The sequence below is a fragment of the Euprymna scolopes genome, chromosome 2 (genome assembly GCF_053919585.1).
Source record: "Euprymna scolopes isolate OS-2025 chromosome 2, ASM5391958v1, whole genome shotgun sequence".
NCBI classification, from domain to species: domain Eukaryota; kingdom Metazoa; phylum Mollusca; class Cephalopoda; order Sepiida; family Sepiolidae; genus Euprymna; species Euprymna scolopes.
The window spans coordinates 66,424,518-66,436,962 of record NC_136483.1 but is presented as its reverse complement, the minus strand read 5'-3'; the positions used below and the strand labels follow the sequence as shown (position 1 = coordinate 66,436,962).

The window sequence follows — 12,445 nt, the reverse complement described above, 5'->3', positions numbered from 1 at the left end:
TATTCAAAACATGGAAGCAAGTATTTTGAACTTCCTAAAAGAAACAAACACAAAATCTAAAAAAAAAAAAATAATAAATAAATAAAAATAAAAGTCATACATCAGATAATTCAAATAATTCAAGCGGAACAAGTATCTTGAATTCCAAAAATGAACCTAAAAAAGATCAAAGGTCATATCAACCGAAAAGTTGTCCAAAAAAACAATCAAGATGAGAACAGTAGTCCAATAATCCCAGTAATTCAAGAACTACAACTCACATCTTAATTAATTGGTTTATTCAGATTACTGTTCTTATTTTGAGTGTTATTCTTGCAACGTATCGGCCGTGTAACTTCCGACCTTCTTCAGATGTATCTTGTTGAACACAGGAATCTTTCTCTTGAACTCTGTTATCTGCACAGAATTTTCAACAGAACCCTTTATTTAATCCACAGGGTTAGCATGCTCTCGTTCTGTTAGCCATGATCGGATAAAAGACTCAAGTTATTTACACTTGTGTTTTTAGTATCGCCGTCATTAGGATGAACTTTCAACCTCAAGAAGAGTGTCGCTTAGAACGGAATTGTTACCTAGTTGGTTAAACTTTTATTGGTTGTCTTGAAAGATTTTCGAGTTCAACAAGATTCACCTGAAGAAGGTCACAGGTTACATTGGACGAGACGTTGTGTGAATAACACTCAAGATGAGAACAATAGTCCGAATAATACAGATTATCAATTCTTATCAGAAACATAATTCAAGACGTATTATTCACGCTTGAATTATTTAGATTACTTTTCTCGTTCTTTCTTCAAGTGCATCTTTTCAAACTGGGAAACATTGAACTTGGGAATTTTTATATCAAACTCGACAATACTGAATAATATAAATTTCTACCTGGCTATAGTTGACGAAATGAGGACAATCTACCGTTGTGGATTGAATAAATGATCTAGTTTGAAATTCCGCACTGGTTTTCAGGTTTAACATGAAAATTCCCCAGTTTGACTTGAAGGTTCCATGTATAGAAATGACTTGAAGACGGTCGGAGATAATCTCCGTTGAAGCGTTTTGAATATAACAACCAACCTCTACTGAATCCTGTGTGAGAGGTTTCTCAAAAGTGTTTCCTCTTTTTGCTGTGATTCTACTGCTACCTCTGTCTTCAATACAGCAAGATACATGTGACGTAGCAGAGGAGACATTTTAACAACTCAGTGTAAATGAACACAGAATGAGAAATATAAGGGCCATTAAAAGGACGCAGCTTCATAGATATGTTCCTACAATATACAAGTTATATAGGTATACAATATTATATTATTATATTATTACAATTGTTTTATCTCTTTTCCTCCTTCAAAATACAAGTTTTATTACATTTTCATCTTGTGCTCATTTCTTCTCGCTGGCATCACAATATCTTTGCTACCACACATAATTGGGAAATTCTAATGAATGATCTCTCCTAACAAAAATGATCCTCGCCATTCTTGACGTGAGAATGGAAACGTTAAACAAACATCACAGATGCTCACAGTAAATGGACATTTTTTGTCGATGTAAATGCCTTCAGTAAATTCTTAAGAAGCCTTAAAATCAAAAAGAACATTCCATACATTTCTCAATTATTTCTTTTGCTTTTTGTTCCTTTTTTTTAGTTCCTTTTTGTTCAAGAAAACAGGTTTCTTTTGAATTGACCTTTCGCTTCGGTCGACAATCTTTGCGTGGTAAAAGAGGAAGTTAGAATACGAAACCAAACCAGACTAAAACCAAATTATGTAATCTTATTTTTTTTTTTTTTTTGCTTAGAGTTATTTCGTTGTTGATTTTTTTTTCCTGTTTCAATACGTCAAGCTTCTTTTCTTTTGAAACTTTTAGAAGATCAACTGCGATTAATGGTGCTAGAACGACTTGAACAGCTGGAGAAACGACTGAACACTTCACAAAAGGAAATATCTACGGAACAAGTAAGGATTTTTTTTTTTAATTTCAATCATAATAGTGTGAAAGTTACCACAGAAACAGGTCGATTGGATTCATTGCGGAAATTACAAAAACGCTTGACAAAACTTACACGTGGATCAAACAATACACAATCCATTTCTGAATTTTTTAGATGAGGATTAATTATCCGTACTATTTACATTCTTTGAACTACTGTTCTCATCTTGAATGTTATTTTCACAACGTTTCGGTCAATGTAATCTCCGATCTTCTTGAGGTGTATCTTATCGAATTCAAGAATGTTGCTGTCAAATTCAGGCATCTTTATGTCGAACACGGGAATCAGCAAAGAATTTTGAACAGAATCCTTTATTTAATCAATCGGGGTAGCATGCTCTTAATCCGCCAGTCATGACTGGATAGAAGTCCTAAGTAATTCACCATTGTATTTTTGTGTGTCTTCTGCAGTAAGAATTGAACCTTCAGCCTCCGCTGCACATTTTTGAGTTCAGCAGATACACTTGAAGAATGTCGGCAGTTACATCGACCGAAACATTGTGTAAATAACATTGTAGATGAGAAACGTAGTCCAAAGAATCAAAATATTACGAATACGCAATCCCTTTTTAAATATGTTCTCAACTGAATCCGTTAAAATAAAAAAAATATTACACAGAATACATTAATTCGTTGGCATCCAGCGATCATGTCTGATCTTGGTTCTGTGTCTGGAAGGTGGAGACTGGTGACGAGTGGCACAGTCGTTCTTTGCATCGAGCTTACTTCTTTTGATAAAGCTGGCAGAGCTTCTCAGTGCCCCTTTTGAGGCTGCTGGTAACTTGATGCCTCCACAAGTCGTGCTGACCAGCAAGTCCCTCCCAGCATGCAAAGTCTATGCCGACCTCTTTCATGTTTCTTTGCATGAGTCTTTGGATTGAAACTGAGGGCGACTCCTTTTTCTCTTGTTGAATAGCGAGGGTATATATTCTAGTACATTTTTTCTCTATAGAATTCTAACTATGGCTAGGATTTCTGTGATTTTTCTTTTTTTTTTTCTTCCATCAGAGCATCCAAGATCCAAAACAGAGATGTCCTGCATTCATACATCTCTAAAATAAAGAAGTATAAGATTATGTTTTTTCTTCCTACGTTTTTTACTTTTTCTTCCTTGTTATTACTATATGTGATTTGCCCGTGGTACTGACTTTTGTAGTCCTTTGGTACCCTAAGGAATTCTCGTATCCTTCAACGCCTGCCTTTTTAATTTATTGTGCCAAGATTTATAATTCTGCTCGGAGCTGTTATGTGCAGCATGCTTTAAAAGCACACAATATCGCAGGTTCCCATCTATATTTTCCTAACAGGGGCATATCTAATGCTGTCTCCTAGCAAGCTACTCTTCTTGCAAAAAAAATGATGTTATGGGCATCAAAAGAAAGACAAAAAGAAAATTTCTCTCTTTTGGCTTATCACATGTGAAAAACCTCTCAAAATACCCGTTTACCTACTTCTCTATTGTCTCCTCTCTAAAATCCTAACTTATTTTTAGACCAACCATTTGTCTCAATTATCGTCTCATTTCTATTTTCCTATGACTTTTTTTCATTTTCATTTATCTACTTATTTATGGCCTGAATTCCTGACGACGAATACATCACATTATACATACATTTAAAACAATTTTTACAATATTTGTTCAAACATATATAACATTTTCAAAAAATACATTATTACATTTAACTATGATTTAGACAAAAAAGTTCCAGTAATAACTTTTTTCTTCAAAAAAATTTTTTTCTGCAAACAACAACACAATAATAACAAAGTCTGTTAAAAAAATTTTGTACTTTAAAACAAAACACATGTAAAGCTGAAAAGTTCAACTATTACACAAAATGCCTTTTGCGACAAAAGTGTATTTACACGTGCTGCTTTAAAAAGTACATGATTTGAAAAATCTTCTGGTTGATTGACAGTTAAAATTCAACAATATCAACGGGATACAATTTTTCAAAACAATAATGAATAAAGTAATCTCTTTATTCGTGTGTATATAAATGAATTCTTTTCTTCACATTATCTGTGTGTGTGTGTGTGTGTGTGTGTGTGTGTGTGTGTGTGTGTGTGTGTGTGTGTGTGTGTGTGTGTGTGTGTGTTTCAAAACAAAGAAATTCATTTATCAATGAATTTTACGCAAAAGTACTTTGGAACTTGCTTTTTTTCTTGTTATTTTTTCATTCATATCTACGACTGTTTTTTTTTTCTTTTGCGACATATTATCTCTTTTTTTTTAAGTACATTTTTTCGTGTGTAAGTATACCATTCTTTTCCTTTTCCTTTTTTTTTCCTTTTGACATTGTGCGTATGTGTGCGATAAATGGTCTAGCATTTTTTTCCGTGTGTTGTAAGGACTGTATTTTGTGACTATTTTTCTTTTTTTTATTATTATTTTTATATTAATTTATTTATTTATTTTATTTCGGACTATTATTCTCATCTTTATTAGTTGTTGTTTTTCATCTTTTATCGGTTTGTTTATTCACAACGTTTCGGCCAACTATTCCTCTGGCCTTCGTCAGGTGGTAACCGCGACGGATAGGAACTTCGAATCTCCTAACTGCATTCTCAGCCATCACTGCCATCCGTAGTTGTTGTCGTCTCACCACATGTTTGGCCAAGTAAACCTCTGATTGAAACCGCTATCTTCAGACAATGTTCATCTGAAACTGTAGAGATTCAACGTCTCTATCAACTGCGCCACGGGCACTAAAGGGCGATCAAGGTTGGATTCTTTGATCTTATGAATCCACGTTTATTTATTATCTGATCTTCCATAAATTAATATATATAATTAATATATATATAAAATTAATTCCAATTAAGGAATAATATATATATACCAATCGGTACGGACCCGACTATGGAAGATCAGATAATAAATAAACGTGGATTCATAAGATCAAAGAATCCAACCTTGAATGTGGTGAGATGACAACAACTACGGATGGCAGTGATGGCTGAGAATGCAGTTAGGAGATTCGAAGTTCCTATCCGTCGCGGTTACCACCTGACGAAGGCCAGAGGAATAGTTGGCCGAAACGTTGTGAATAAACAAACCAATAAAAGATGAAAAACAACAACTAATAAAGATGAGAATAATAGTCCGAAATAAAAATAAATTAATATATATAATGCTCATCTCAAAAATGAATCCCAATTAAGGAATAATATATATTATTTTTATGTGTGAATTTCGTCTAGCAGTTTTTTTTTTTTTCAAAGGACCCTTAGTTGTTTCCGTGGCATTACCAAGGTTCGATTTTTTTGCACAGCCTTGTAGGGTGCTCTGGCAACGAGCACCAAATCGCAATAGATGTTGAATAGCAGGGAGATATATTTAAAAGAGTTCATATTGGGGCACATATATAACGGGACTCATGTAAGACAGACAAAACGATAGTGATGATGAGGGAGAGAAGACATTTACATATATACAGTTCTTTTAACACATATTAGAGGAGAGGGTGATATGATGCATAGTTCTTAACACAGAGGAGAGGAGATACATAATCTTCGAAGGGTTACACAATGTTCATTATAAGATGATAAACACAATTACCTTTCGTTCCTGATGAAGGATGACACAAGACAACAGTTACAACATAATGATGACTTCTTTATTTATCTGATCGGCCGGTCGATGACGCCAGAAATTCAACTGGTATGGCTACATTGGTTTACTCCTCTCCTCTCGCCTCCAAGGGGCTCTGACTCCAACTCATCAACTAACCAACTGACTGCCCAACTCTCTGACTGTCAACGCTCTCTCTCTAACTAACTAACTAACTAACTCTTAGATCCTATATTGAGAATCTCCTTTTTTCTATAACGTCAGAAGTGTGTTTTTCAAACGTGACCAATTTCACATGGCTTTACATATGTTTTTCCAAACACCCCCCCCCCCCCCCGGCGAACAAAAGATCCTCAATATATAACTCTAACCTATTTCAAGCAATATAATTTAATTTACATTAGTCATTCTTTTACTGACATATTTATTATTCAGATTTCTAAAAGAATTAACAATAGACTTAATTTCTAACATTCCATTTCATAACTTTGCCTACAGGGTTCGATTCTAGGCTTATCCTAATCTCATTTTCATTTATCTAATATTCTTCTTATTTACATAGGAAGGGGACAGCCCTTCCTTGTAACACTATTTCCGGGTTTCAAGTCTCTGTAGAGAAAGCCTTTTAGGATTCTGCCATCCTGTATCCAGCGGACATGTCTGAGTGTATTAACAAAAGTATGTTATAGAAGTACACGTCATGATTCTGGCGCCATAACTGCCACGAATTGCGATATTTATTTTGTTCCCACAGCAGGAAGATGTGACACAATGTCGAAAGGTGGAGTGAGTTACACTAGTGCCCCTAAAGAAGGAGCACTCGTACTTTTTAAAAACTGCCTAAACAGCCCCATCGGCATTCCCTGGTTAGGGCGCCTCGGGCAGTAAGCAATAAACTTACTCCACCTGAAAGATGGGCAGCAATGCCTTGGATGGTGAACCTCCTAGGACTACCTGGAACGATGCCTCAGCCTGTTAGATACTAGGCCATCAAAATGGCCCAATTTCTGCCGGACTGAAACAAGTGGCCAAATGAATGCTGCAAATCACATATAACTATGTTTATTGTCTCTGTGTAAGTCTATCATTCTTGAAATGGGTAGATCAGCCTACCACATAATGTTGTCTGCAAACCAACGCAGGTTGTGTGCAGTTTCAGTCGCAAAGGAGACCAAGACAAAGAATAGGAAATAACTCCAACTTGCTTTTTCTTTCTAGCAACAACATTTATTTCCTCATTGTTACAGCCGAGACGTAACCTACGTGATTTCGAATGTTCCACGCCTCTCACGAGATTTCAAACGTTATTTCATTCCGTGTTCCACGTCTCTCCCATGATCATTCTCTTTCTCTTTTTTATAGTCTTTGTTTTTTACTAGTGACGTCATTTCATATGCATTTACATCCGCGCGTCCGCGCTATGTTGTAGTAATATTTGTAATGCAACAAATGATGTGAATATCAAAAATGTGAGGATCGAGGGGTGCACTTGTATTCTTCATTGTTTGCTATAAATTCTTGTTAATGATGTCTTCTATTGTTCTCATGTTAATGTATTTCTCATTCCAAAGCAAAATCTTTCATCCTCCTTTAACACACCTGTCCCTTGTTCACACCCTTCTATTAGGAGGTGTTCTTTGTCTTCCAGTCTCAAAATTCTCAACAGGGCCACGATTTCGAATGGCGCCTCGTGCAGCACATTACAACCCTCTCCCGATTGCCTTGGGCCAACAATGATGTCTTCCCTAAGGCTGGACCTGGCGGGATGACCCTACTACACCTGGCGGGTGCCCTTGGTTATGCAGAAGTTATTAGAAGCCTTATTCACTGGAGGTAAATACCGGAGGAAAACACATGAGTTAAAATGCTTTGATTACTATTTCCTTTGCAGTCAGTAACTTCGTTTAGAAAACTTTATTTCCGAATTTGGAATTGTGTTTTATAATGTGAACCATTCTTTGAACGCGATTCATATTTAATAAGAAAAATGTGTATTATTTGGATTACTGTTCTCATCTTGAATATTATTTTCATAATGTTTCGGCCGATGTCATCTCCGACTTTCTTCAGGTGCGCGTTATCAAGCAGATGAATGCTTATCTCAAACATGAGAAGGTCCTGGATATGACCTTAAACTATATCCGATGGTGAGGCCCCAGCTTGCGGGTTTTGGGGAGTGTGGAGCCACCCTTTAATTGTCATTGCTCCCAGGTCCACTCTGACCCGAAGTGGTAGTACCTGTTAGGGTCCCAACTATGGATTAAATAGGAATCGACTTGAAAACAACAAATATATTCTATTTAAAAAAATGTTTGTTTTTATTTTCAAAATCATTGGATTCGGCATTAAATAACCTGAAAAGGATTGATATGTCATAAAACAAAAACAACCAACCAAACATGAGAATCTGCACCGAAATTTTGAACAATGAGATGCACCTAAAGAAGATTGAGGCTGAAACCTTGTGTGAATAGCATTCAACGTTAGAATAGCATTACACATTAGAACAGTTGTCCAAACAATACAAACAATTAACCGCGTTCAAAATTTTAATTTGAAAAAAAAAAAATCTGTTATTCATCTAAATTTAAATCCAACAGTAACAGACAATTTGCTGCTTGTGTGGATTAGTGATGTTTTAAAACCAACGCATTTCAGGTGAAAACATTATTACGCATTATGTATCATGTCGAAATTCGTATAAATTCAAAAAATTACGAAAAACGATCCAGTAGAAAAATAATAACGAATAAAAATAGAATTTATTGGGTTTTACCATAGGTTTTAATGTGGAATAGTTGTGTGACCAAATCAATATGACAAGCTGACTTATCTCCTTTGACTTAATTCAAAGATCTGCCATTTTTAAACATAGAATGTCATAACGTAATTGTGGCTGATTATTTAGTTAAAAAATACATCTAGCACATCTACTGGATCATTTTTCGTAAATTTTGGAATTTATACTAATTTAGACATGACACGTAAGTATGTAATAATGTTTTCACCTGAAATGTATTGGTTTAAAACATCACTAATCTACACAAGCACCGATAATTTGTTATTATCATCAGTGCAGGTTAAATATTATGCTATTTTTGTATCATTTGAATTAGTGTCGTCATCTTATTATTCTCACAACGTTTTGGCCGATATAACATCCGACCTTCTTCAACTGTAGCTTGTCAAACTGGGGAATGTCTATGTTGAATTCAGGAATCTTTGCAGAATAAATTGTTCAGTTGGAAATTCGGTTTCGATTCCCGAGTTCAACAAGATGAACCTGAAAAGGTCAAAGGTTACATCGGCAGAAACGATGCAAGAATAACATTCAAGATGAAAACAAAGGTGTGTGTGTAATACCAATTATCAGTTCTTATTTGAAATATTTTCCGAATCATAAATTATTATTATCGAAATTGCGAATTATATTTTAGTTTACACAAGAAAAAGAATATTTAAATGCATTTTTTTCATCCTTTTTATTTTTATTTCCTTCTCTTTCTCACCTTTGTTACCTTCTTTCTTCTCTTTTTCTTTTTTTTTCTTCGTCTTCTTATTTTTCTTTTTTCTTCTACTTTATTTTTATTATATGTATATTGTTGTATCATAGAACAATAGTGAAAATAAGAACAATCAAGTCGAGATTCGGTTAAGGAACAAGTGTATTAACAATAATATACAAAGATAGGAAAGCGTTTATATCTGCTGGGCACTCGGCTAGCAGTTGAAGTGCAGTCGCATCTCTCTCACCGGTGTTGGAATTACTAGCGTTATTTATAGTGATAATCGGTGTAAATTCCTCTGTTCAAGGAAGGCCGGTATAACAATTATTATTATTATTATTGAAATCCTTTGAGATGAGTAATTTGTTTATTTATTTATTTATTTGCGGATTGTTATCCTCATCTTCATAGTTGTTATTTCACGACGCTTCGACCAATTATTCCTCTTACCTTCATCAGGTGGTTAAACGTGACGGGATAGGAATGCTGAGTCTCTTAACTGTATCCTCAGTAATTACTGCTTTCTATAGTTGTTATCGTCTCACCATGTTTTGGCCAACTAATTCTCTGGCTGACTTTGGGTAGGATTGAAACCGCTATCTTCAGGCAACGCTCACTTGGAAACTCATAGATTCAACGCTTCTATCCATTGTGCCACGGGTTCCAGGTGAGCATTGCCTGAAGATAACGATTTCAATCCTACTCAAAGTCGGCCAGAGGATTAGTTGGTCAAAACATGGTGAGGCAACAACAACTATGGAAGGCAGTAATTACTGAGGATGCAGTGAAGAGACTCAGCTTAACTAGTCCTTCGCGGTTAACCGTCTCTTCTACCTGTTCTGCATTTATTCCTTCACTCTCTTCTTCTCTATTTTATCCTTCTCTTTCTTCTCACCTTTCTTGTCTTTTTCTCTTTCTTCTCACCTTTCTTGTCTTTTTCTCTTTCTTCTCACCTTTCTTGTCTTTTTCTCTTTCTTCTCACCTTTCTTGTCTTTTTCTCTTTCTTCTCACCTTTCTTGTCTTTTTCGCTTTCTTCTCACCTTTCTTGTCTTTTTCTCTTTCTTCTCACCTTTCTTGCCTTTTTCTCTTTCTTCTCACCTTTCTTGTCTTTTTCTCTTTCTTCTCACCTTTCTTGTCTTTTTCTCTTTCTTCTCACCTTTCTTGTCTTTTTCTCTTTCTTCTCACCTTTCTTGTCTTTTTCTCTTTCTTCTCACCTTTCTTGTCTTTTTCTCTTTCTTCTCACCTTTCTTGTCTTTTTCTCTTTCTTCTCACCTTTCTTGTCTTTTTCGCTTTCTTCTCACCTTTCTTGTCTTTTTCTCTTTCTTCTCACCTTTCTTGTCTTTTTCTCTTTCTTCTCACCTTTCTTGTCTTTTTCTCTTTCTTCTCACCTTTCTTGTCTTTTTCGCTTTCTTCTCACCTTTCTTGTCTTTTTCTCTTTCTTCTCACCTTTCTTGTCTTTTTCTCTTTCTTCTCACCTTTCTTGTCTTTTTCGCTTTCTTCTCTTTCTACCCTCTATTCTTTCGTTTCTCTATTTTCTTGTTTTCCTTCTTCTTTCCATTGTTTTGTTTCTTTTTCTATCCATTTCGCTTTATTCCCTCTCGCCTTTTTAATGTTTCTACTCATTCTCTTTCTTATTCTTTTTTTTTTTGCTTTTTTCTCTCTTTCTTAAGTCCTGGATATGACCTAAAACTATATCCGATGGTGAGGCCCCAGCTTGAGGGCTTTGGGGAGTGTGGAGCCACCCTTTAATTGCCATTACTCCCAGGTCCACTCTGACCCGGAGTGGTAGTACCTGTTAGGGTCCCAACTATGGGTTAAATAGAAACCGACTTGAAAAAAAAAACAAATACATTCTATTAAAAAGATTTTCTTCAAAATCTTTGGATTCGGCATTAAATAACCTGAAAAGGGTTGATATGCCGTAAAACAAAAACAACCAACTCTCTTTCTTATTCTCTTTTCATTTTACCGTTTTCATTTTTTTTTTCTTGTTCTCCCAGACATTTTCTCTCTTCTTGCTTAGAATAAGTCTGTAATCCTATTGTGAATTACAAGAGAATACGTGTGTGTGTAAGCTTGATTATAGTCAATATTTCTGCTCTTTTTGATTTTCGTTTTCTGCTCTGCCGATAGGGCAACGGTGACAAGCAAGATATAGTCCCATCTGATTAATGATTACCTTTCTCTCAGATAACGTAAAAGCCCTCTTCTCGTTTCCCCATGTTAAAAATGGCTTTCTTATTTGATTGACTATTTCTAATTATCCAACCAAATGGAAAATAGAAACCGGAAGTAAAAAAGAGCAGACAATATTGACTATCGCCAAAACAAACAATTTGACTATTTTTGTTCAGATGTTAGAATGAAATTATCTCCGAACGAAAAAGTAATTATTTTCCATTTTAAAATTGAATTGTAATTTGTAATTACTTAGGATCAAGAGGACATCTATAACATGCCGTGCAGTGAATGCAATTATAGTTATGCATGATTATCTTATCATAGTGAAATAAGTATTTTCTACATTTTCTGTGCAAACAAAAGTAATTATCGGAATTTATGACACAAATCAGACAAGAAAATTTTGCAAATGTTATTAAAATTATCTTCTCGGTCAACTTATATTTTTTAAAGAGTATTCTAACTTCACTGAGATTAAACTTTTCTGATCTCATATAATTATATTTTCTACGTTTCCAATCAATTAGCATTGAAAAAAATAACTCATTATTTCTGCAGTGTCACCTAAACATATTCCTAATTTGTGGTAAATGAAGTAATTTTAGAAGCGTTTAGATAATTTGTTGAAAATGAGATGATTTTTTTTTTAAATTTCTTCATGTATTTGAATTCATAGGAATAAAACTATAAATGTTATAATTCTAATGTGTTTCCTATTAAAATCTATAATTGTTAATTATTTGATTAATGCAAATTACTAACAAGTGTTCATGTTCTCATTAATTGTTATTTGATAGTAATTTAGGTTCACATATACTTTCTTTCCATCACAATCTTACATTGTGTGGCTGGCAGGCCTGTCTTTCTATTTAAGCAAAAATGAAGGAAAGTGATGATGGTCTAGTGGTTTACAAGATGCGCTGACGACCTGGGTGTCCCAAGTTCGAATTTAGTCCGTTCCATGAAATTTACTTTTTGTGATCACATCCATAAATACCCAATGTATTTGTAGAAATAATTCTAGAAAAATATCAGGGAAACCAATGCCAACAATAGAATTTTCAGATTCATACGATATGATGATGTTGATGAGCAAAAATAAACATTAAAAACGTGGAGAGGGGGTCGAGATTATTATTAATTGGTATACTAAAAAAAATTGTAATTATATAATTATTTTGAAAATCTTTGTTCTATT

The 12,445-nt window shown here is 34.6% G+C and overlaps 1 protein-coding gene across 8 annotated transcripts in view; it reads left to right on the top strand.

Moving 5' to 3' along the window:
• LOC145291908 (calmodulin-binding transcription activator 2-like) overlaps positions 1–12,445 on the top strand; it is a 2,646,613-nt gene that overhangs the window by 2,416,353 nt on the left and 217,815 nt on the right. For 5 of the 8 annotated variants that reach the window (XM_080137802.1, XM_080137753.1, XM_080137744.1 and 2 more), the window contains 2 exons: positions 1,864–1,952; positions 7,188–7,393. In XM_080137802.1, coding sequence (XP_079993928.1) covers positions 1,864–1,952; positions 7,188–7,393 — 295 coding nt within the window. The remainder of the gene's footprint in view (positions 1–1,863; positions 1,953–7,187; positions 7,394–12,445) is intronic. The other 3 variants (XM_080137770.1, XM_080137761.1, XM_080137790.1) reach the window with 1 other exon arrangement.